Below are 27,130 nucleotides of genomic sequence, written 5' to 3' on the forward strand. Positions count from 1 at the left end.
TCAACATTCAACCACGTAACACAAAAACAGCGTCTCTAACTTGAGCACGAGAGGTAAACGAAAACAGTTCGGAGGGAAGGGAGTTGAGGATAGAAGGGACATAGAAAGTACGCAGCCGCTAGCCATATTTAGCACGAACCCTCGGAACAACAAATCGATCTCGCAAGCGGGGGTCACGTTGCGGCGTGTACCATACACAGTGTTCCTGAGACCAAATATATTTTAACACCACAGTTTGCTCAAACAACACAAAGAAATAGGACATCCTTGACAATTGAAAAACGTCTACATGCGAATCAAGCGATGCACCGTACATTACTGACCTACGAACAGATTTCAACACACAGTTAATTTTGGTTTTCCAGAAGGCGGTACAGAAGTAAAAAATGCAAACGCCATACGCAAGACGCTGTAAGCAAGTGCATGGGATATTTGCTTGCGTATGTACACCGGACATTAGGATTTCATGGAAAACAGAATTTAATAGAAAAAAATTGCGTACGGCTTCTCCCGGTCTCGGTAAATAGTAACAATTTGCTCAGTCGTTAGGCGTGTTACAGTCATACAGGTTAACCGTGCATATGGCAAAACAATACCTGCAGAAATTCAGACTATTGTCTTGTCTTGTGTCTAGTTCTTGTCTAGTGCCTAGCGTGTAGTGCAGAGTTCTGTACAGCCTAGTATAGCTATGAGTAGCGAAAGATGTTGAATTATGTTATTAAGCTTCTTTTGTTTCTCTTTGTCAATTATGTATGTTTCTACTAGTATAGCGATGAAGCTCCCTTTTTTCTTTAAGATTTTTTTTTCGAATATACAAAGCCTGCTGCAGAGTTGTTCATTTTGCGCTGTTTTTTATTCGTGTTTCCGATGTTTCTTTCCGCACATTTTTTTGTTTGTTTAATCATTGAGTTGATGGGATATGTACAAGGTGCATATTTTTTTGTTTGCTCAGACCACTTATGTGAAGGTCTTATTTTTATTTTTACCGGGCTTTCGTTTTTCAGAACTCTGTCCTACCAATTATCTCAATTCACGCTTTTATATCTAACAAAGGTGTTACTTCTGCCAAATAGGCATGTTTGTGAATATTCAGGGCGTTACGCGGTCCTGGCTGTGATTGTTTTACCGTGTAAAGAATGCCACGCATTACAATGCAAATATGCTTAGCCCAGGATGAAGGCGCTCATGGTTGCCATTCTAAGCGACGCAGGCGACGGCACAGAAGGAGACTCCCCCCTCCCCCACCCCCTACCGCTCCTCACGCTCAGCGTAGACCGCCGCTGGTGAGGCTGGTACGCCACGTGCGTGCAGCCTTCTTGTCTTTGCGCCCGTCGGCAAAAGGCGGCGAGAGGGGCGGCGCTGGCTCCGGTTGCGGCGCTCGGAACCCTCCGCCAGTCAAGGGTTTGAGCCCGCGAGTGACGTCCGTGCCGCGAGGGGGAGCCACTGCCGGTCGCTCTGTGTGCTCCCGAGCGCGCCCCCGCTGATTTTCGGCATACGCTCCTGCTCGCCCCTCAGCGGCGGTGGAATTCGCGGCCAAAGTTTCCGGCAGCGGCGAAGCAATAGTGCGCACACACAAAGTGCGCCTGAGCAGCGCGCAAGCCGGCGGGAAAACAGATCAGGAAGTGAGGAGTGAAGGGAATCGATCTGTCTCGTCAATTTGCGTTTCGTTCTCTTTTGTTTCGCCAGTCGTGGTTCTTTCGTGCAGCGGAGTGCCCTCCGGCTTGAGTTTGTTGTGAGATGCGCGTGTCGGGTGTTGTGGCCCGCTGATGGATCAAGTGCTGAGATAGCGGTCTCTGCCGCAACGTGTGAAGCTTCTTGAATGAGGATGGTGTGACTGCCGTGCCGCGGCCTAGTTTGTACTGCGCAAATTCAATTTCATCCTTTTGTGGCCGATTCTTTCATTTTTGTTGTTTGTGTACGCGCGTGCGCTTGTGGGCTGTGCTCTTTATGGCTAAACGCCAAACCCGGTAGAGTGCTGCTCGTTACTCAGGATACGACTCCAGCTGACCGCATAGTACGGATACCCGTCGGAGGAAGATAGTGATGATGACTGCGCGAAGGCCGCAGTCGGTCGCCGCTGTCCCACGGCGTCTGTCCACTTCCCGGGCATTGTTGGAGTACGCCCCTACCCATCTCCCCATCGGGCAGCTGCCAGCCCTGATAGCGGCGATGCTGCTCTGGCGCTTCGTCGGATCGGCACACGCTTTCGACGACGAGCAGCTGACAGGTAAGCTGCCACCGCTGCGCCCAGATTGGGAGTATTTCCAAATGTGCTCCTTGTTACGAACTTTCTGCTTCCCGCCGCCATGGCTCAGTGGCTAACGCTGTGTACTGGTGAGCCCAAGGACGGGGGTTCGATCCCCGCCGTGGCGCCTACTTTTCCGATGGACGTGAAAAACAAAACAGCGCCACGTTCCGGAATTTCGTTGCACGTTGAAAACACGGTCGCAATCATTCCATAGCCGGCTAATGCCGTGAGCCGAAGAGCCCATGTGCATATTTCTCACATTAGGCACCCATAGTTTTTTTTTTAATTCAAACAATGTTTCTTTTCACCGCGATCGCAAGAAGTGCTCTGCAGTTTCGTAATAAGCTTGAAAAAACATCGACTTTAAAGTTCCAACTCCTACATGCGGGCTAGAACTTTCGAGAGGTCTCACATTCGGACAACCTTCTTGACGCTCTATTGGAATAGAGCACCTTATTACACCGCTGATTTTAAGTGCGATGCACTTCTTAAGCGACCCTGAACCTGCGTCCACCGGCGATGTCCGCATAGCATACCCACGTGGGGGATTGGCCAGGAATCTCCTCGTCTTCCTTGGCGACGGGGGGAGATGGGCGCGCTGCCTGGCCGCTGACATGGCACATACCCACGTGGGGGATTGGCCAGGAATCGGGCGTGAGAAGGGCTAATGCACCCGCTTAAAGGAGTACTGACACGAAATTTCAAAGCTGAGATCCGCTCTAGCAATCAAGTACAACGACAACACAAATAGGTGTCTGTGAATAAATGCATCTTTCTTTCTTTGTAGTTGTGTGTGTGTGTGTGTGATCTCTCTTTCGCGAACATTACCGAACCACGCAAATTCAACTCGTGCATTCGCACTTTCACATTCTTCCCCTCGGGGAAATGCGGGGAATTTTTCATTATAGAAAAAGGTGAAGGAAGGCTGCTTAACGTGGGCTGCGATGCACAGCCGCAGCTTGCGCTTCATTAAAAGAGAAGCTTTGGAGAATTCTACATTACTTCACATGCATTGGGAAATATGATTTCAGGGAAGTGTAACTTGTGGAGATTAGCCCCTTTCGAATTAAATGCGCATTAAACATGGCCTGCTATATCTCCTCGACGATCCGCATTAGTCATATGTTTGCAAAGTGCCCTGTGTGTGAACAATTACACTACCGCCCCACCGAACCTCCAAGTCGAACTAAAAAATTACGCTTTAATGGAAGAAGGGTCTGCCGTCTTGCGTACAAACGCCGGCATGGTTTAAGGAGGAAACTATTTAGTGAATCTGACGATCCCGCCTTGGCAAAGACCATGATGGTGCTTTTGATTCTACTTTTAATCACATTTTTTGTGTTATACGCCAGCAACGTTAGATCATGGAAAACTACTGACCGTACAAGCGTAGCTTGCAGTGTTCCGGAAATAACATAGAGGAAGTAGAGATGACAATTAGAGGCATGGAAAGAGGAAAAAAACTGCAGTTGATGACGGCATAACAGTGGATGTCTTAAAGCAGGGAGCAGATATTGTACCGAAAAGCGTGCTAAAGTATTTTGAGGATCCTTGAGTGCTTTAAAAGGGCCCATAACCCAAATAATTGCCGACATAATCCAGATCCACCAAACGGCCAAAATCGAAGATTTTAAAAATACACTTTACTATGCAAGCTAGCTGTTTACCAAGCTAATATTTAACCATACAAGCTACAGCCCAGGTTTCCGACAACCCGCGAACAGTCTCGGTTTAGTGGAGGAGAACCTACAACAGATCACATTCATGTAATCAATGAAGTAATACAAAAATAACCAGATTACATAGGCCTGTTTACATGGCATGCATAGCCTATGTAAAATCATCTGATTAAATAAAACCCACAGCAGTGCTGTAAGGGTTAAAGGACCAGACAACGTAGGAGACCTACGTAAGGCTCCAAGACGACATATATTAATGGTACACAGGTAGAATCGTTCACAAAAAAAGCGAGCAATTCCTGATCCGTAAGGGCATACTACAGAGATGCGACCTTGCCAGCATTCTTCACGGCATGTCTGGAGAGCGTATTTAGGAAGCGTTACTGGGAAACATAGAACCAAGGAGAAACAGAGACTACTTGAGTCATTTGAGGTTTGTAGACGAACGCCATAGTTTTGCTCAGTAAGTGCGCAGCACACCTACATGAAATGCTCGAGGAAGCACAATCAGAAGGATTGGACATGAGAATAAAAGTAAATATGAATAAATATACCGTAAAGATAAATGAACATGTTTAAAGCGCCCTTTCGGAACGTTTTTTTATACCACCAGAACAAGTAGAAGAATAAAACTACTTTGGGAAGGTGTCATGGCTCATTCCAACCGATATAAAGAAATTCGGCGCAGAATAGGAATGGGCTGCAGTGCACTCGGAATGCACTCACAAATAATGACAAGTAAGCTACTCTATTACTAAACACATCGTATGCAATCCAGGCATCATTTCAATGATGACAGATGGAGCGGAAAATGGGCGCCGTACTAAACACTCAAAAGCAAACTTATTTCTGATCAACAGGCCATGGAACGAATAATGATGGGTGAGAGGCTTAGTGAGAGGAAAGGAGCTTCCTGGATCAGGGAACAAACTTGAGAAGAAGATATAGTCCAAATTGAGATATTGAAACAGACGTGGGCTGGCAATTTAGAGAGACGAGCTGACAACTGCTGAGCCACCAGGGTAGCATACTGGTTACCCAAAAATAGTTCCAGCAGAAGTACTGTCTAGAATAAGAAAACTTGGAGCCAAAGAATGACAGAGAAGCGGCTTAGTGAGAGGAAAGGAGCTTCCTGGATCAGGGAACAAACTTGAGAAGAAGATATAGTCCAAATTGAGATATTGAAACAGACGTGGGCTGGCAATTTAGCGAGACGAGCTGACAACTGCTGAGCCACCAGGGTAGCATACTGGTTACCCAAAAATAGTTCCAGCAGAAGTACTGTCTAGAATAAGAAAATTTGGAGCCAAAGAATGACAGAGAAGCGCAGGAGTGGGCGGAGGTCCTTGCGCCAGGCTTTCGTCCTTCGGTGGAACTAAATAGGCGTTTAATAATGATAACGATGATGCTAATTTTAAAATATATAGAGTAATTTCCCTTGTTGGGTGACCATTTTTCTGCCAATCCCCCTGAATCGTTTCGAGCCATCTTTTTTGCACCATGACCACGAGTCCCCTTTTCTTAGATATGCTGCTAGATTTCACTAGAAAGCGGCATATGCAGCTGCCGTCGTACTTTGGTTGTAAAAAAATGAATTCGGCTAACGCACGGAATAAAGATGGTTGAAGATTGAGTAACGTTCGCAGAGTGTGCACCTTATTTTGATAATGCTCAGTCCAAATAGTCTTTATTCCAGGCTTCCGTAAATTTACATACACCGAGTACGAAAACACTTACGGTTAGTTACCGCGTTTTAACGAATAGAATGACGATAATCTGCAACCTAATTGCGGCATTTGGCATGAATTACTATTGTGAGGTATAAAGACTAGAAAAAAATCTAACCGACTGATGCTGCACAATACAGGACAAAGGATCAGTGTTTTAGAGATTAAGGTACTTTATAGCTCACATCTGTTGTTTCCGTAATTGTTTATTTAGATATTGTACATTATGTTAAACGTGTACGTTGTTGTGGGCGGACATTTTTAACACCTGCAGCCACCATAACCCACAAAAAATTATATATCGCCAACGATGCACCGAAGGTATCACAGTAAAGGCAATGTGGATATCGTAATTTCCAGAGTGATTTTGTTTTTATTATTCGCATTCACTCCCAAAACACTTCAGGCAATTTCTGAATTGTGCCGGTCGGGTGCCGGAAAAGACCTCCATTAGTGTAGCAAAAATATATACAAGGACACGAACTCACCATTGGGTAGCACTTCAACTTCAACTTCAACTTTATTGAGCATTTCGTACATAGACATGCGAGGACAAACACAAAAAGCTGCAAAAATGCAGCTTGACGGGGTGTTTGCCCCTTACGGTTGGCATGGCAGAGGAGAAACAGGAGTTTAGAGCATGCGCACAGGAAATAGTCCTAAGAAAATAAATCTCGCCTTAACATGTCGATATTACACACAAACATAAAAGAAAGCGTTAAAATGCACTATAGCTCACAGTTTGTAAAAAAAACTTAATAAATGATATACATACACGCATATAGACACTCATAGGTACATACATACATATAAAGGTTACAATAGAAGCTGGGGTACACAGGTACATAAAAAGAGAAATATTGGATATGTACGGAACCTGTGTAGATACAGAAAAAACGAAAAAAAACAAAACTTATATAGATATGCTTATATATAGTCGTTATATACATGTATGCATACACTCATCAAAATCTGCACTACAGAAGTATCCACATAAATATATACACACAATATTGGTAAAATCAATGTAGGGTACTTTTTAGATGCTCCAGTGTGCAGGGAATGAAGACAATACCAATAAAACCCTTGAAAAATAATATAAGTAATTTTGGCCAAACCAAGGTCGCCAGGAGAGACTACGCTTAATAGATTTTCAGTTAAAAATGTTCCATGTTCAGCAGTAAACGTTTCCTTAAATCTCACTTAGAAATTGTATTTATAGCTATGCCACTCTCGGCTGGGTTATTTAAAAGGCGGGCAGTTCGGGATTGCAACCTATAATCGCCATTATTCGTTCTTGAAAACGGCACGAACCATGTACTCCTTCCCCTTATTTCGTAGACTACGTACAAATGTTTTCTTAAACTACATAGACTTAGATAAGCTGCAGCGTTGTGCTGCAAGCTATTTTTATACTATGTTAGAAGAATAAAGTTGTAGATACGTTGGACAGGAAGCAGATTATACTGAAGAAATAGTTCGTTCGTGTGAGAGTCATACGGTACAGTTGCGATATGTCAAATGGCCTTTTTCTGAAATAAATGCAGCCAATTATTATTTTTTGCGGAAGTGGTTAACCATACGAGGCTGCAGTAATTGATGTGAGCTGTGAATATAGCATGATAAAGAATAAGTATAATATTTGATGGAACCACACGCCGTAACCTACGAAGCACCCCAGACGCTCGAGATAAATTAGTGCAGACGTGATCTACATGGCATTCCATTTTAAATGTTCATTAAAAACAATGTCTAAGGTTTTTATTTCACTGACGCTACAAATATTTTCAGATCCGATACACAAACTAACGAGCAGATACCTGGAATGTTGACTGAAGTTTTTCTGTGCTCTTTTCTTAGCGTGTTTTCTTAACACTCCAGTTCGTTTTTTTCAGCATCAACAGCGACAATCAGCGCTGAATATCGATCAGCGCCTGTCAGGGTTGCCGCAAAACCTTATGCTTCTGATGTTTTAGAATCATTCCCTTAGGCGTGTTATTTGCATGAAATGTTGCTGTCCTGACGAGATCCCGTACATTTTGTTTATGTCTCCACAACAGGGACTGGTGTGCTTGAGCAAATTATTCGGGCATGATCAACAAAATTTAGAACAACTTTCGCACGTATCTCGGCTATAAAGTGTTTATGGGAGCGTATATGGAAATTAGTCTTAGTAATACAAGTCAGAGTTAACGCAAAGGGGCTGTTTACAGCATTATTTTATTTGGATGAGCCGGGTAAGTTATTCTGATTTAGATTTCCTATGTATAGGATATTTGTTTGCGCAAGGTTGACGTCTTCACTTTATCTCGCCGGCCTACTTCAGTTTTGTGCTTACGGCCGCTCCACGTCGCTATCATTTTATTACTGTGTGCTTATCATATATAGTTTCGGTATTTCGTTGGGCCTTAGAAATGATGGTAGTCAACTATCTAAAACATGAGAAAGAGGGGGTCGGCCCTTTTGAAGGAATTTCTTTGCCTATCGTTAACAGCCGCGTATATGCCAATGGCGAGTTCTCTCCCTTGCCACCTTTTATTTACATTCCATCCGCTAGAATCAGTACCTTCGTCCGATAATAAGGGGTGCTGCTTGCGAAAAGGTACAGCTTTCATGCCCTGCATGTTCAAGTTCAAATGAACAATAAATGGCTAGGATCAAGAAAGAACACAACATAAAACATTGGGACGGAAGCGAGAAGCCTACACTTGAAGTTGAATGTCAAAGACTTCGACAGAACACTGCGTGGTTTCATATGCATAAACAAAATAAAAAATGCCTGCGTATCTGCTGATTTCACTGCAATTGTCGTCGAAAGACGATAGTCTTCAGCCGCCTATGCTGCGTAAATGCCTCTTTTGTCTTCTCTGCCCACCTCTCATGTTCCTCAACCCCCGTTCAACAGTAAACACGGTTGACAGTCGCTAAAGCCAATTCAATTTTTACGCGTTCTTTTCTTGTTGCCGTGCTTTATTTTTATTTGCTTCTTGGAACAGTATGCTATACCGCGCTGAGCTGAATTTGGGAAAAAGCACCTAGCGGGGGGCAAAACTGTCCGCACTTGTTTGCATGGAGGACTCCGGTGGGATACTTTTCAGGTCATTTGCCTGGCGTCAATGACCTGTGCATTGTCCGGTGCATTGTGTGGTGTTCTTTGTGCATCATTTTTCGAGTTACTTTTCTGTGGCCACCGCAGTGTTTTGAGACGGCACGTCAACAGCCAAATAAGTGGACGGCTGTCAGCCAGGGCAGGAAAATGCATGAACCAAGTGAAAACCACTTGAGACTGTTCAGGAAGAGAGGAAACGAAAAGCGACCGCTGTATGTCCTTATTTGCACCTGTAGGCTCGTGGGTTGAGGAATGTAGTTCCTGGGTCTGGTGTTCAAACGGTCTTTTCTCAAACCAGAATAAATTTAACCTGTCTACCATGTCACAGACAAGGACTAGAACGCGCTACTTCCTGCCGTTCCGCGAAGTGAAGCAGAAGCCGCAATGCGCAGCTCGCACCGGTAGATGCCGAAATCACGTGAATTCCCATTATCCTTCTTTTAGGGCTGAAGCCGCTTAGGGGCTCGTGCTGTCGGCGTCTAATGTCGTCGTCGTAACCGTAGTCTCATGCAGTCACGGTATTAAAACACTCGAACACTCGTTTACGCCCCCCGCTAGACAGATTCGTGCTTTAGAGACAAGATACTTTTAGAGCAAAGCTGTATAGCTCTACCCCACAACCCTTCCATCTCCGTTAGCAAAAACGCCAAGGCGTCAGGAATACACTGATACACTCAAGCTTCGCCCTCCCCAGGTTTAAGGTTACTGGAGATGGCCCGGGATTTTCTTATCCCCAGAGGCTTCGCAGGTGTTTGGAGGAGGAAGGGTGGCTGAATGATGATCAGTTATGGTGAAGAATTTAGTATTAGTAGTAGTAGGAGTGTCATTTGTTTGAGGATATTATAATCCTATTACTAATGTTAGTATTTGAATGGGGAACCAAAAATATATATTGATCAAATAATATTATACTTCATTTTTTTTGTGGTCATAAGACGGTCGGAGCGGAATGGGTCAAGGAACAAACGCGTGTTAAGGACGTATTAGTAGAAATTAAGAAGAAGAAATGGACGTGGGCAGAGCATGTAATGCGAAGGCAAGATAACCGTTGTTCATTAAGGGTAACACTGTATCCCTAGAGAAGGCAAGCGTTGCAGGGGGCGGCAGAACGTTTGATGGGCAGATGAGATAAAGAAGTTCGCGGGGATAAATTTGCCGCAGTTAGCACAGGAGCAGGATAATTGGAGATTAATGGGAGAGGCCTTTGCCCTGCAGTGGGTGTAGATAGGCTGGTGATGATGATGACGAAGATGATCGTGGCCCAGTAGCTTCGTATATACACTACTCGTGGGTACAATAGAAACCTCTGGGCATAATTGCGGGCAAAAACTCGTGGTGCAAAAGAATATTGAAAATGATCGTTTTGAGAAACCTTAATTATAAAAGAACACCAGAGCCCCTTTGAATATTTGATTGTGTTTTTATTTTGCACGGCAAGAAATGTTATACCCCGCCCAAGAATGGAAAAACGTCAAAGGAGACCTCGCAGCGGCTGAGGCGTAGTTCTTCTATATTGGCTCATTTTATGCAAACGAAACCCCCACCTTTTCTTTTTTGCACATTGTGTTACTAAAAATAAGAGTGCGTTTTTTTTCAGCGCGTAATAGCTTAATATAAAGGCTATCTTCGACCTCGTTGAACTGAATCGTTAATCAAGTAGTTTTAAGCAGTGGACGTGTATCCACTTGAAATTTCCTACGTCATGTCATAGTTATGGGAACTGCTTGTTTCGTTAGACAAGAGGAATTGTATCCTCAACGTGAAACTCGAAATGCACTTGCAAGCGCCTTTACGTGGGATACAATTGGACTTGGTATTAAAATTAAGCGAAGATCATCTACCCTTGTTGTACAGGAACAGCAAGCTCTAATGATAGCACCGTGTCAGTAACAAGTAATACGAAAAAAAAGCAAGGCGAATGGGAATTACATAATGATTACACTCGGCATACTGGACTGCTGTTCTGATAAAATGACTCAGGCATACTGAGCCTCGCACTTTGCACCACTCGAGAAAGTTTTTTGTTGTTGTTTGGGAGCAGTGCCATCCGTAGTTGAAACAGTACCCGGAAAAGTTTCAGAAGGGGGGGGGGGGATGCTGAGCCCCTTTTGTTTGACAGCAGGAGGGGCCCGGGCCCCTTTCATGAGCCCATTCTCGTTTCTTTGAGTGTTCTCCTTCTCGGCATTACTGCGAATAAGGGCCTTCGCAAATGATGCTTGTTAGGCCTATATCTATAGGCTCCGGACAGCGAAGTTTGCCGGGCGAGCGCAGCGCTGCAGCCGCGCAACTCCAGTCGGTCCAGCCGCGCACACCACCTTCAGCGCCCGTGAACGCAACTTTGCAAAAGCGTGTGTCATAACGTTATTTGCGTGTATATCTACTACATAGTGCAACGAAGTCATGCAGAAATTTATTATAGTAGGGGGAAGCCTCCAACGGGGCGCCGATAAAATGGTTTCGCCTTGCTGCCGAGCCTTAGGTTTACGCAACTGGGAAGCATGTGTTCAAGGTATTGCATTCTCCCGCGGATTCTTCTTCTCTCTTTTTTTCGCAGATACGAAGTGTGGTTACTGAATCTTGAAAAGCCCACACTAAGCGAGCGGATTCCATGCTGCTGTGGTGTGCGAGCAGCTTGTAAGTAGGCTGGTTAGCAGGTGGCGAATGCACATAAGTGCACATTAAATTTGGTGACAAAGAAGGCCCCCAAACACAGTTATAGCAGCGTAGGTTATCAGCCAGTGGTTCTACTCTGCGTCGTCTAATATTTCACGTGCTTATATTGCCGTATTAAATACATGTAAACACATATGCGGCGGAGACTTAGAGGCGTTAACGTTCTCAAATGTTTCGCAAGCTATTGGATAGCATAAAATCAGTCTCTTCTTGCAAAAAGGTTGTCTAAGGCACTCAAAAGCAACGAAAAATAGAGACAAGACGTTCTCAAATAAATTTGGAAAGAAATGAACACAGGACAAAATTTTCGCGCTCGGGGAGGAGAAGGAGGACAAACTTTATTTATCCCATCCGTTGTGATTGTGGTCACTCCGGGGCAGTGACGGGTGTCCGCAGGGAACTCAATTTTCCTGCCTTGACTTTTGCTGCAAAGGTGTAGGCGGTAATAAAAGCTCTTCTAATTCTTTCTAAGAGGTCTCACGCCGGATCCGTTGGCGTGGAGAGAAAAAAATACGCGAATATGAATATTCCGTAATTTATTCCGATACGGCTATTAGATGGTCTGCCTCCGCCTCCCCGCCCAATGAAATTTCTTGTGATAGCCTTCTCGTGAAGAGTTTCTTTTTTGGGGCGTGTTTTTATACAGCCGGCATACTCGGCTAGACTTGGAAGCCCAAACGTTTCTTGGCGGAGCGGGAACTTATTAGCGGCAGAACTTTTGCCATACACACATTAGCGGCAGAACTTTCGCTATACACATGTGAACTTCATACTGTTACATGTGTGGAACATCACCTTCGGATCAAAGACTCATATGTAACACCCATGTTTTCCAGTTAGTAGTTCTGCAGTCGCAATTGCACTCTCATGGATGGAATACCTCGCGCGCAAACATCGCCCAACGTCTGATATATTTGCAGACAGAGCCTCCTATTTTGTGGGTTGAACAATATAAAGTGCGTTTTCTTTTGAAGGGAAACTTGGTCGTCTCAAGAAAGTTTTGCCCGCTGGCAGGCCGTACAAGCGTTTTTTTTCTGGGCATCACGCCTATTCGGCCTTTATATGCCATACGCGAATTCAGCCGGATAAATCCTTCACCGGCACTATGTGGCAGGATTACTGTACAATCTCTTACGTCGTTTTAAACCCAAAAGGAGCAACTAATATGCTTCATCCGCGCTGCAAAAAGAAGAGCGCTCCCCAGCGAGGAACGTACGGCTTGCGGGGACCGACCCAGTGTTGCGCATATCTGCCGAAGGGGGCGCTGGGTGTCGCGGGCTCCGTGTCGCCCTCTGGGCGCTGTCCGGCACCTACACTGAGCTTTAGGTAGTCTGACGATTAAGCGTGATAGCGTGCGAAGGCGCGTCCAACTAAATGTAGGTCAGGCTCCGAGCACGGGTTCACGACGTTACACCGTAAAATCCAATATTATGAAATCCAATATTATGACTGACGTAACTCCGGTGCATGCTCCCGTTTCTTCTCGCGTTGCACCCCCATCAGGTCAACTGGCCTCCTGGCAACGATGACGTAGTTGTCTAAAAGCCGTCATTCCGGGCCGTTCCGCTGCTGGAAGCACCCCGCCATCTTTTCCCTCAATAGGACACTTAAAGCTTTCGCCGTAAAAAAATAACCTAACCATAGTTGGCTAGTGGTTGCAATGAGATAATGGGTAGTGGTTGCATTGGGTACTGGTTCCAATATACAAGCAATGCGCAGTCGGTTGTGGTCACTGGTCATGTCACCTAGCTGGTGTTCTTAACCCAGAAATAAAATACTGGGTCTCTTTTATTTCTGTGTCCAGCGCAGTCCTGAGCACTTCTTGGACAGTCCAAAACTGCCCCTGCTATAAACACTCTATGGTCGAATAAAATGCGGAGTTTTTTTGGCGCTGTACAGATCAACTACTCTGAGCAGGCCTCAAAGAGGGCTGTTGGTTTATCTTTTTGTCCTTTTTTGCTTGCTTTTTCTCATATCCCTTATTTCTCATTAAGCATTGCATTTCCTCCACATAAACGTTAACCAAGCCCTTCCTTGCATCCGAATGAAAATCACTATTGAGGACATTTTGCGCCGCTCAACCCTCTCCCCTATGAACCAGCCACCACGAATCATCTCTTCATCCTCCTGGCATCACAAGCCGGCCGCTCCATTGCAACGTGAAATTGATGAGGGAGGTTTGGCGGAAAGACTTTTCGTCGGTGGATTTCAGCCTTGCCTGCCTCTGTGTGCACTCTAGCGGATAATGAATCGTTATGAGCGCTGTCCGCTGCGCCCAGATCGGCCTGCCAAGGAGGTACCACGCGTGCCGCTCAGTTATTCGTCCGTTTTACCCAGCCTCCCGGAACGCTGCAACTGACCACGTTGCGTTTTCCTGCCGCAGCTGGTCTTGCCACCGTTGTACACAGCATCATGGTTTTCTGTGGAGGTTTGATATTTTTGTTTACGTTTCATTCTTTTTCTTTTTGCGATGAAACAAACCCTCAAAATAACTAGCAGCTACCATTATTCCACCTTCTCAGGAATTATTTAGCGTGAACTCTTGAAACTAAAACAAGTAACATATAATAAAAGTAATCCTCAAGAGACAAATACCCCACTACCCTCTCACCGGCCGCTGGTTTTACAGAATTACCTATTGTTTCATCTGGTAAAACAATCGGTAAGTGGCAAACGTAGGAAAGCCTTGGAGGGAAGGCGTGCTATTGGTGGTGAGATGTTTGCGTGGCGTCACCTGGCTCGAATTTCAGCTTCAGAAGTCGCGCCGCTGTCGTCTGCTACACTCCGCTTGTGAGGCGCAGCAATGCTGCGCTTAAAATTGCCAGATTTGATGCTTTAGTGCATTAAACATTTTATTTCCTGTAATTCAGTTATTTTCCGAGCTTCTGAAACCTCTGAACAATTTCAACCTGCATCCCGCACAATTTTGCGACACGCGAGGAGAGACAGAACAACCTTCTTCAGAGCATCGGACAGATGATCGCGCGTAACTCGTCCTTTACAGATTATTTTCGAGGTTCATTGCTCAAAGCTGCTCTAAAAGTATTCAATATGCGTAGGCTTCCTTAAAGTATTTTTGACATGCTCTTATGAATACTCACGCTCTGATGCGACGCACCAAGCAGCGCACCCATACACGCGCATCGCACAGCCGGAAATAAAACGTCTGTACCCTATTTATTTCATTGTTGTTGGCTTGTATCAGGTGAATGGTTTTTCTGCGTCCAACGCATTAATTTCTCGGCACCGTCACAAATGCCTTATTGTCAGGATTGGGGATGTTCGGAAGGCTCACAAGGTTCGGGCTGATATTTTCTTCGGGTTGCAAGGCATTTCAGTAACTTCCTCAGAGATTGGCTTTCGTTATGGTTGCGTGCGAGATTGTGCATATCCGCACCGTGCGTTGTTTAATCACATGCAAATACAATGAGAACGTTTGTGCAACGCCACCGCGAAACGGTGCTTACAACGATGTCCAGACTACTCGAAGGCGGCTTTTGTGCCCTGAATTACATAACAATCGTTATCATAACGACCTGACTCTCAAACCGAACAGTTACGACACGATTACGCTGTTGAAGACTGAATAAACTCGCTCAAGAGCGCAGAAAGTAGCGTACGGCCCGGTTTCTAACATAACAAGAATAGAAATCGATCAATATGTCCAAGCATCTCTTTATTGTTTTGTAACTCCTTCGGGCGTAAATTACATATCCTGGATTACCCGGTATGGCGTTCAATGAGTTGAAGAAAATTACTCTTGCCAACTTGTGTTTGACTGTGGACCCCCCACTAATGAGCTCGGTTTTACTGTTAAATGAGGTTTTCTCGTCCACATCCTCCTGTTTATTGCAGTTTTCTCATAACGCATATCTGAATATTGGTATGATAAGGCTGCGGGCAATGTACCGGAACATCCCTCCAGGTCTAAACACACATAGTGTTACTGTATATTCACGGTAGACGTGAAGATACCTGGTGTAAAAGCAGCACGCGCCTATACACACAGTGGTTTATTCGGAACTCAACCTACAGTCTTTGTAGACCACAGTGCATGTCGCAATACTTTTATGCCATGACAACGTAAAGTGACGTGATACAATACTTTCGAGTGTTCGGCATTGTTGCCAAAAATGTTTTACGTTGCATACGATTGCCGGGAATCGCAATGCCTTCTGCCCAAGCCGAGGCCAGCAGTCCTGGAATTTGTTTTAGTCATGCATTTTCCCTATGGTCAGTTATTAGCAGCTGACCGTTCCTTTTGTTAGAAAGATTTATGATACAGACGCTGACGACTAGCTCCGACTCTTTGCGCTCTGCGCGGCGCCGGCTTCGCAAAGAATGCGGCGACGCCGGCAATGTTTCTTCCGGAGTTAACAAAAGCTGTACTTTAAATTAGCGTTCGGCTAGTGTATGCGATTTTGAGTGTTCTATTGTGACAAGGAGTGACACACAGGAATAATCAGGTGCGGACAAGCATCACATATCATCTTGGCGTAAAGAAACAGCGCGGAGAAGAGAGCCCAAGCGAAGCCGTCGACAAATGCGAGAATCCTCAAGCCGACGTCACAGACGCGATTCCTAGCGCCGCCCGTTGTCGCGCTCACCGCCAATATGCGTTCTGGGGGACGCCATGTTAAATGATGGGGTAATTTGAAGTGGGTTATAGAACCTCGAAGTTCTTGGTTTGTCGGTTTGTCGTGAGAGCGAATCACTATGCCTTACTTTGTCGGTCTTGCGAGAAATCGTGAAGCGTCAGTAATGAAGCCGAGGTCGATTCTTGTGGGATTCACTTGCGTTAAATTAATGAGAAGGAGACGGTAGGGGCGAAGACCCGACATTTCGCCTAACGTCACTCTTTCAGGCAGAATGTTCGAGGTAGAGGTGCCCTAAAGTTAGGCCTAATTAATAATGTTAGCGGTACCGTCACCCTTTGTTCACTAACGTCGGCAAGCGGTACTCATTATAGGAATGCTCATTGAATTAATTTCACTTAAAGCTGCAGATGCCGGTGGACATCGCAAAATCTGGGATTCGGAAGACCTCATAAAAGTTCCACCTGTCGTGCGGTGGTACGTAGTTGTGGCGGTAAGCTGGAGCCGTGGGCAGGCCTTTCACGCTGCCATTTTTGGCTGATGACGAAGCGTGCTGTGCCAAATGCTCGGTGGGCGCGAAAGAACACTGCGTTGACGACGCGGCCAAGTCATCGCCAGTCGTGTAGGCCACGAGAAGGACATGTGGCTCGGCGTTGACGGGCTCTGAACGTTCGCTTGAGAAATAGAGCGCGACTTGGACACCGACACAACGGAGGAACGAAGGGACAAGCTTTGTGTCGGTGTCGAAGCCGCGCTCTATTTTTCCATCATAATGCACCAACTTGCCCAACAGCGGTGCTTACTGAAATTTCGCGTACAGCCGAAGGATCGCCAAGAACTGCTCACCGCCTGCCTCCGACTTGCCACGTCCCCTTATCGGCTTCCTCGCTTGTTCCTCGGCTACTTAAACCCGAAAACTTCGGTCTCTCTGACTCCATGTATGTCTGTGTGTCTGTCGCGCGATTCAGACTTCCTGCCTAAAGTTAAAAGATACTTGAACGAGAGATTCATGTAAGCAAAACTCTATTAAGCCACAAAATCTGGAAACACACGTCATACTTGTCAGCATTGTTCAACCAAAAGAAAGCTGTGGGCACATTGGAGGAAAAACATACCTTATTGGTATTGATAGTGTTCTTTTAATCAAAATGACAAAGCTGCTCGATAGATGGCTTTAGAAAATAGAAACAATACCTTTTGCAAACAGTAAAAATACAAGAAATGCTCCCACACAAGCAGAAACATTGTGGTGGCATTTTAGGAAGTCTAAAAGTAACGAAAGGTTCCAGTAGATGGCGCGCCGGCAGCGGAATGCGGGAAAATTGAATTATCTTCAGCAATCCTCCACCGTGTTTTTTGTGTGGGAGGAGAGAAACAGGCGGGAAAGACAAGAGAGGCATTTACATGCCAGGGGCGGTATCTTCCGCCGGCATTTGCAGCGAAGTAAGCTGATACACCGCCATTTTTTTATTTGCTCCCTATTTTTTTCAAGTGCTATTCCCTGGGCACTCGCACGCACACTTCACCTTGCTCCCTCTTATGCGCCGCGAAAGGTGCTTGCTCGCATCAATTTGTTGGCCCTAAAATTTGGATAAACCATTTCAACTTTCATACAAAGTTTTGGTGTGTGAAGTTACAGTTGGTTGTTAAACAAAAGACGAGCCCTTACAGGCTTTGTGAAATTTGCAAAAGTTGGCAGTCAACCAGATTGAAAACACGTGCATTTGTTAACCGTAGGTGTCACTCCTTCAGAAGGGTATTGAGAGAGAGATTGTGCCCTCAAAAACACGCACGGTGTAGCAGTGAAAGCTAAAAACGCCATCTTGCAAACACGTTATAGCCTTTTTTTAGCTTCTGCCTATGTTCAGCGCCAGTAAGAACACCAAACAGCGATACATTTTTGTTTGTGCTTCTGCACTTGGAGTGGTAGGTACGTCGTCACGCAGCAACACTTATTTATTTTTACACGTTGGCTACCTCACAAACGGGGCACATGCACATAAAATTATTGCTATAGAGACAGTGCAGACTTTTTGTAGGGATGTTCCAACCGAGTAGCCCTCGATCGGTGCTGTCACTGATGCGTGGACGTCCAGTCATCCCCCTTCAGACAGTCACTACCGTGTCGCAGCGGGTTTTAGTAGCGTATGAAGCTCTCCCATAGAGTGATGGGGAATTCGGGGGACTGATGTACAAGCATGTTAAAGCGCGAGACACGACGCGAAATAACCCGGTAGCCAGGCTGGCCTCATTCTACGCCATACTCCAACAGAATCAGCATGCTCCGTTGTAGGGGTGCACCTGTTCTTTTCACGTGCCGTCACAGTGACCTCCTCCGCACTGTCTGCGGCATACGCACAAGGCCCGCATTTAGTCAGCCATCACTCTGGAGACGGCGGTGTGTCGTCGAGGTAGCGTGTTCGCCTCGTGCCACCACAAGCTCGGCTTCCATTCCCAATCAGGCCCATGTGTGTTAAATTTCATTTCCGCCGGAACGTTTCTTTGTTTACCAAATCTCCATAAATATTTGACGTCAGTTCCAAACTATTTTATGTATTTTTACGCTTCGCGCTCTCCGCCATGTTTGGTCCCATTTGACAACTACGACACAATATTTTTTTAAACTGATGAGACCAATAACGAACGAATTCACAGCGGAAAGTATAAAAAAGACAATATGAATTGTAAGAGACCGAGTGACCTATAGGTTTAGCTTTTTGGTCACTCCGACCTCTTCGTCCCGGAAACGAGCACGCAATCTTTGGAGTGCGAGAGACTGAGCATCCTCTCAAGGGAGACGGCCTGTTGTTCAATGTAGCAGCATTAGGTGGCGTCTCAATTACGGAGGTATGAAAAAAAAATAGAGGACATTTCAGTCGGTGAAGGTGGATGACGAGCGGAGCATAGCCCGCAACATAGAGCTGACACAAAATCTGGGTGAAATACCTGAGCAAATCTTAGTCATTTTGAGCTTTGGCGGCTGTAACTGCGCCTGCCTTCCTTAGGTAGGATCCTACCTAACGAAGACAGGTACAGTCTCAGCCGTTTTCTGCTTGAATTCGCGGTAAATGTGGCTTTGTTACAAGACATTTTTTCACACATTGAATAGAAATGCGCTGAACCATAGCCGCCTCTGTCCGTACCGCATTTGGACAACTCCATCCTGTAAGTTAAGTAGCATCAATGTAGGGAACGCTTTCTCGGCGCGTTCGGGGCGCGTACTGGGCTCGCCCCAAGTCCCGAGCTGCTTTCGTGAGGAAAGCGATAATCTGGAGCGGGGAAACACGCACTCGGTCGTTCGTTTCCAAACGCCTAGACTTATAGAATGCGTCGCACTTCAGAGATACATGCAGCCACGGGAGTTTTAACAGCGGAGCGGTTGTACACGCCGCAAGTTCGCCGTTGTTGGAAAAAATATCAAGAAAATGTCGACTGCTCGTGAGCGCGTGCCTCGTGGTGACTGCCGAGTCCCTGTGATGGTATTGGTGGCTAAGACCTCGGGATTCGCGTCGCACAAACGAGACAGGCGCTTGAGATCTTTATGATGACGGGCACGAACATTTATCCGGACGAGTTAAGAATTGCGACATTGCAGGGACGAGCAGAACGAGATACAAAACTCTCTCCTAAAGATACAAAGTTCGGGCGACGGCGACAAATGATTAACAGTTCACAGTCTAGAAACCTGGCCGTTACAGATTAAGCGTCGCACTTCGTAGGGCACACTCACGGCTGAGGCGATGGCCAGTTTCGGTACTCGGCGGCTGTCGGTAGATTGGCACAGAGGGAACACGACGTGACACAGTCGAAGCCGGCGATATAATGCACGGTCGACGACGCCAAGGCTGCCCAGTCGAAGCCGGCGATTTAATGCGCGGTCGACGAATGGCTGGCACTCCAGCCCGGCTCGGTCTACGGGCGTCCTTAACGACGGCCTCGGTAGACGACGGCTACCGCACCTTGCGGGTAGCCCTAGGAATTATTGCTGCTATGAATACCCCTGCATCGTCACCAGCCACGATCTCCTCTTCCTCAACTTCCTTTTCCGACGTCACATTATCGCCCCGCTATTTTCCTGGTTCACTTTGATGGCACATACCCCCCGAGGGTGATTGTCTCCGCTCTGGTAAATGATCTCTAAAGCTTTCACCACTCTGTCCTGTACCTCATCACAGTCCCCGTCTAGCGTAGTGGCTTTAGTAAAAAAATACAGCTCCAGCGCTGTCGCCAAGCGCTACCACGCGCGTAATGCTTGGCATAACGAACATGACAATATCAACGCCTATGACGATGATTATTACCAGCACAGTGCAAAGCAACGACGAAACATGTAAATAAACATTTTCAAACTTGTAAAAATGCATCGTGATGTGCCCTGGCGTGCGCACGTATGAGGAAATACTGCAGCTTCGCTATGGTCCGAGCCTTGCGCGTCTTGGTGCAAGCTTCACCACTTGAGCTGGTGGAAGTCTACAAAACTGAGGATGACCTTTCATCCACCACTCGCCGCGAGGAAGACGGCGGCCTCTTTGATGCATATGACCGCGATTACTAGCCCCACAACTATGCAAATAAACAATGATACTGAACCTTAGAAATGCATCCGGAAAGGCCAGTTTGTCAACAGATTCATCATTCAAGTCCTGCGTGTGAGTGCAATCTTCCTTGAATTTTTTCGGCTACACACGTAAAAATGAATGGATATCGAACCGTGTAAGCTACACTCGAAAGGACGGGCCTCCAGATTCGAACTCCAGTCCACAGCCAAACTGGGGGGTAGGCTTAGGGTTATAACTACAGCGAAACTACTCTATACAAGAGCGATCGTAAGCACCAGGTCAGGGGGAGCCGTAAAAAGGAGACGAGGCTGGTTGGGGTCGGAGAGCAGAACCGACTAAAACAGAAAAATGAAGTTGTCAGGAGAGAGAAGGCGCGAGGGCGATTTACGGGCACGGACCCTTGCACCTGTTCGGTCGAGCGTAAGAAGACAGAAACGACGGGTGCAAAAAAAGAAAAAAAAAACACGGAAGGTTTATTTCAGGAAAGACCGAAGAGTTAGTCACGAGTTAAGAGTAACCCAGAGGGAAAGAAGGACACGGGAGGGATAATAAATGACGCGTTCCTTGCACCATGAACTCCCCTACCAGGGGGATAAGGAAATGTCAAAGGATATCGAGGAATCTCTGGGGGAACAAGAGGGTCGATGGCCACTTCTTTATAGCGTGCGTTTGAAAGAAAAGTCCGTGCAAGTTTGTATGCGATACAATGGCTGATGTTCATGACCGCTGTTGAAATGGTTATTTTATTAGCGAATTTTAATTGTGCAATGTGTTCGATTGCAGCGGTTAATTGTCCGTGAAAAGAAAAGTCCGTGCAAGTTTGTATGCGATACAATGGCTGATGTTCATGACCGCTGTTGAAATGGTTATTTTATTAGCGAATTTTAATTGTGCAATGTGTTCGATTGCACCCTCCCCCCGTCGTACACGCGCTGCCTACGTCACGTGCTCAAGAGAACATAAGCGTGCATGAACTTTTATTCGCCTCATTGTGAACAAGGCTTCAGTAACGAAGCCGAAACGTCTTGTTGTTGTTTTAAAGTTTTTAAGTTTCTTTTGGTCGGTGTCTCCGTTTTTACTCCAACATGTTTCCCGACCAGACGGGTTTCCGTCAAACCCTCGACTTCATTAAAGAAACATGCATGTGCTTAGAGGGGTCATGAAGACAGCACACAAGTTTGGTTCGAAAGATTGCCTCGTTAGAGTCATACCGACACAACTTTTACGGCACACTTCGCCCAAGTAACCTACTATATCATTAGGAAGAAAGGAAATGGTCATGCCGCCCACTCGGTCATTACCCGGAACCACACCTATGATGTCATATCACAAGCGCTGCTAATTTTCTGAGGCCGCCAAAAGCAAACGCAAATTAGGCAGTTCTTAAAGGCTTGCCGAACGAGCTATTTGCCCTTAAATGTAACGCATGTTCATTTTACAGCAGTAAGAATTATGGGATTAACAATCAAAGTTATGCACGAACACGTAAACATCGAAGCACTCAGGGCGGCACTTTGCCGGCGGACACTGCCTAACACAGCCGTCGGACGCGCTGGACTTGTCTGACACAACACCGACCAAGTAATATAAGCCGCACGGTCGCTTAAATAACCATGTTTGTCAAGTCATAGCATGCGTTTGAGAAAAGAACGAGTATGAACCTGACCCGTAACAAAAAATACGGCAGGTATAGGTGTTTGGCCAGACGCAAAGTGCGAACACTGGCACTTGTTTGATTGATTGATTGATTGATTGATTGATTGATTGATTGATTGATTGATTGATTGATTGATTGATTGATTGATTGATTGATTGATTGATTGATTGATTGATTGATTGATTGATTGATTGATAGTCGTACCGCCTTTGAATTTGGGTTATGACATGTCTACTTACCAAGGAAAAACTATATATCTGTGTTTTATGCTCTTCGTTTAAAAATAGCGCTGCTCTGAGCGCACACATAAAATACTTTTTTCCCCTTTTGCAGGTTGTAGCTGTCCTAGGCGTTATTTTCCTCTCTGATTTTTGTCCACCACCATTCTGATCTTCTTTTATTCGCCTAAACAGCCTTGAAGTTCTACCCTCTGTTCTACCCTTAAATCCTAGGCGGGCTTCTGGAAGCCGAATATTTCCCTCTTGAAGATTTGGATGAATACACTCACATCCTAAAGCTATGTGCCGCATATTTTCTGTTTCTTTTCGTCGGACCACGCATACCCCACAATTTTATGTATGCTTCTCCACAAAGCTCTTAGTTCTCAATCAAACTGCTCTAGCCTCAAAAGGCAAACCACGGCCCTTGCCCTAAGAAAAAACCCACTGCACTGCACTGCACTCAAATAGCAAAGCAGTGCACTTCAGTGATATTGCAGCGCCATCTGTGAATGTGGGCGATACACATGATAAACAAACGACCGTCTGTAAGATGGGAGCAGCCGTGGTCAGCAGGCTGTCTTTAGTTTTAAGGCCCTGCTCTGGGTTACGTCATTGTCGACGTCACGAAAACGCACGATTTAGCGGGAGAATGAAAATTTTGGCTAAAACTGTTTAGTTTCCGAGTGAAGAAAGCATTGTTTGCTCCCGAACAAGCGCTGTGGGCACTATAAACACTAAATCTTTCGAATAAAACAATATTTCTTTTGCCTGCATGGCCCCTTTAAAGGTTGATGGTTGTATGGTAGAATGGGCCAGAAGATTTGGAGATTGAAACTTACAAAAAAGAGTTTGGTCTTTGAACCGAAAAAAAAATTATTCCGTCTTTGTTACTCGCGATGTCACTGAAATAAGGGAGGCGCCTGACCCCATTTTCTTTCAGGCAGCCTGTCTTCTGTAGGTGGTGCTCGCTTCCGACGCTCCATCTCGTCTGCAGCAGAGCGCCGCAACATCGACTGTGTCTTACACACGGTTTATGCTTGAACTCTTAGGGCCGTGTAACCGTCTTCAGTGAGGCTTCTGCTGCTTCGTTATGAGACCACACGTACGGCAAAAAAAACCCTGGATGTAGAAAACCAACGCTCTTGTATTCGGTATTATTGCAAGTGGGAGTTTTTTTTCTACTTTCTGTCAATCCGCTCTGGTGGCGTCACTAGTGTGGCCCAACCGCTTTCGTGGGTATGTGGCCATTGTGATGAAAAAGGATACGGAAACAAGACGGTGCAGACAAGAGAAAGATTAAGAACAGCAGTAGAAAGAAAGAAGGCAGCGCGGGATGAACGGAAGCTGCGCACATCCACAAGTCCCGCAGACTACCTCTCTGCCCCAGAGACCCAACAAGCTGGGGAATTCCCCGCGCACAAGAGCAGACAAAAGCGTAGTTAGTGGGGCTGAGTTGCCAGAAGAGGATACCTGCCAGACTACACTAAGGCGAGAGCTGGTTCGGGAGGAGCCGGCCAGGCATGGCGTCGAAGGTTCTCCGGGCACACGACCACAGTATAACCCTTGGCGGAAGCGGGCCGGTAGCGCACTAGCCGGACTACTTCTGGGTGCACCTTGGAAACTCGCCCCCACAGCCCTGGTTGCGGCGTCTTTGATCCTTGGTAGCTCCTACAGCTGCTGCAGCCACCACACTGGCGTCTGGCACTATCAGCACACCGTCCCTACACCCCTTTCACGCACGGCTACATCGGTCACACCGGGCCACATCACGGCTATGCTGTCGATACATCAATACGCCTACGCCTCGTCTCGGACATGTCATCGCCAGCGCCAAGAGGCTGGGCACGCGTTGTAGAGGTTTTTTCGGGGATTTGCTAGTCTTTTGCGGGATTTGCTAGACGGCGATGGTCGAGTGGTAAAACACCCGTCTCGTAAGCGGGAGGCACCAGGTTCGAATCCGGGGCCGCCGGATACCCACCGGTTTCTTTAGAGGGTGCAAGCGTCCCCGTAGCGTAGCCCGTGTCGACGATGGAGAAAAAACTTGCATCTTAACCACAAGCAGCCATGGGAGGCCATGTGGTAGATCCCTCGAACCCCTTCGGGCGTGGTTTGGGACGTCTGGGCACCAACCAGTTCAAAGGGTACAGGCGCCCCCTGTCTCGGCAGGGGATGAAGGGCTTGGACAAGCACCACCACTGTGGCAGACGTGGTAGTTTCCTCTGGAGCCACTGGTCACCCACCAAAATAAAAATGGGTATAGGCGCCCCCCGTACAGGGCATCCAGTGTACTGGAAACCGTTCCACCACGTCGGTTCGTACCATGGGGTACGAGAAAGGGGGAGGTACTTCGGTACCGCTGCGCACAAACCAGTAAAATTGGTACAAGCAGCCCCTGCCCAGGGGATCTAGTGCTTGGGAAGTTACCCGACTTTGTCGGGAAATGCCCCGGTGGAAGGCGTCGTAACTTTTTCATCGACCCGCGTCCTTCGCGGCGTTCTACCGGCGGTGGGAAGTGCGCACCTCGGAGATCGCGTCACACACAAGCGGTCGGAACAGCTCCCCCAGAGGGGCCATTTTCCTGACGGCACAAGCGTGAGCAGGTTTTTTCCCGCCCCCCTCCCATCTACAATTTATGATGGCAAATAAATGCTTTGATTCAATTTCATTGATTTTTCTTGAACAAGTCTTGTTTATCGCGTCTTTACTTAGTGGCACGCTTTATGGTTTTGTTTTTGAAGGTATTCTGGTTTTACATAACAGTTGGCTTGTTATACCTGACTTCCTCTTTCTAATCCATTCCACTCTGCCTGTGGAGACACAGCTGACAAAAACAAACATCATTAAATATGGGCTTTTAATATTTGAATCCCAATGCGCTAGTACCCTAGAAACCTTTATTTCGCTTTTTTATGAAGCCTGTTCTCTGATAGTAAAAAGTAAAAAAGAAACGCTGCCGGGGCTCGGGTCGAAATTGTGGCATACTTCAAGGGGGTGAGCCTAAATCTACAAGGGATGAACCGATTCCTCAATCAATCGACCTTTGAACTGGTTATATCAAATTTCCTTTAACGGCCTTGACCGCGACAAAATCGTCTTTGTAACACCAGAAGGACTGCCGAAATTTATAGTTGTGCAGTTTGGTTTGTGTAATCCGCTAGCCACAAACCGACGTATGATAGGACTCTGCGCGGGACTGCATCAGTGGCATATCTGTTTCTGGTACTCATTTCCCGCAAAGTTTCAAAGCCATCTAAACTGTGTTTCACGTATCCTTGTGGTTTTTCCCTCGGCGGAATCCAGCTCAATCTCAAGAAATGCCCCTTTGGACATCGCCAAATTGATATCTTTGGGAACCTTGTTGAAGCAACTGTGGTGTGCCTTGATTTCTCAACCAGTTCGCCTAATCATGTTCACCCCAATGCGCCCATTACTTTGTCGGCCTATGTTCGTACTTTCACCGCTTCATTCCTAATTTTACAACCATTCCTCGTCCACCCCCTCGACCTCTTGAAAAAAAAAAAACGTTACGCGCTCCCGGGGACGTGAATAAACCGGCGCCTTTGCTACACTGATTAGGCTTCTTCTTATAACCTACGCCACTTCGATCAAGAGGTTCCCACTTTGCGCGGAAGCAAGTGGCTAGGGCTTGGCACAACAAGCTTGTCATGACCTAGTCATCTCATACGCAAGTCATCTTGTGTCTCAGCCAAAGCAGAACAAGTCTATTACAGAGCGTCAGATCCTTGGCGTTGTGACCAGCGGGAAAATTCCGCACCTACTTACCGTTAGTTCTTCTGATGGATATCATTCGTTTGCTGACTCTCGTCGCTAAAACATTTTACGGTCCCTTCCTGGAGAAAGGTGAGAGAAGCGGGAACGCTTTCTAACATCAAAAATGCGTCGAAAATGCGTCACAACTTCCTCTAAAACTCTATCCAACCTTTGCTGAAAGGACATCTAATCGATCGTCATACCTTCAAATCCCCAAAGCGCAAACAAAGAGCGAACCCATGCGACGATTTTTCGCGGAGTAAGTAAACACATACAAACAATCTATACGTGTACCAATACGTAATTTATGAGATATAGGTGTTCTAATGCACTCTTTTTTCGTGAACGATGCGTGCATTGGGTAATCCTTAACGGTTCCTTATTCGCAATTTTCGAATAACGTTTTCAGATAATTTTAGCATGGTTTCAGGCTTGCGCCGCGTGTGTAGAAATCTTATGATATCTTTTCGGTCGACCAACTGGTGCGGAATGCATTAATTGTTTGATAGGACAAAACTGGTCCTACCAAAATCCTTCACGTTAAAAAAATTCGGTGTGCCACCTTGGCCGCTGGGCTCTGTGTTTGCAAGGTGTCTTTTTCACCGTCACCTGCAAGTCTGGCCGCCTGCATCAAGACGCGCACTGCTTGTCTTGTCACCTGGTCTTTGCACCTGATCACTGCTATCACAACTGTGATGCTCTGGTCCTGGCCACATCCGACTTTCCTAACACAGGCGACGAAGAGTGCCACGACACCTCCTTACGAGCGTATGGACAATCTTGCCGTTCTTTTGTGATCCCACTCTGTACGCGTGCCTTATTCACGATAGAGTACTCTAATGCCACAGTTTCGATGATGCCGCTTTGCTTCTGGTTGTGCCCCAACACCTT

The 27,130-nt window shown here is 46.3% G+C and overlaps 1 protein-coding gene across 2 annotated transcripts in view; it reads left to right on the plus strand.

The window, feature by feature from the left end:
• Positions 1-1,463: 1,463 nt before the first annotated feature.
• The window catches only part of LOC144179525 (neural cell adhesion molecule 2-like), a 313,906-nt gene continuing 288,239 nt past the window's right edge, over positions 1,464-27,130 (plus strand). The window contains exon 1 of one of the 2 annotated variants that reach the window (XM_077707918.1): positions 1,464-2,227. In XM_077707918.1, the coding sequence (XP_077564044.1) occupies positions 2,044-2,227 (184 nt within the window). In that variant the 5' untranslated portion in view covers positions 1,464-2,043. The remainder of the gene's footprint in view (positions 2,228-27,130) is intronic. The other variant, XM_077707916.1, reaches the window with a different exon arrangement.

This window comes from Haemaphysalis longicornis, unplaced genomic scaffold, assembly GCF_048455015.1.
Source record: "Haemaphysalis longicornis isolate Haplotype H1 unplaced genomic scaffold, Haemaphysalis longicornis Haplotype H1 scaffold_4, whole genome shotgun sequence".
Lineage (NCBI taxonomy): Eukaryota > Metazoa > Arthropoda > Arachnida > Ixodida > Ixodidae > Haemaphysalis > Haemaphysalis longicornis.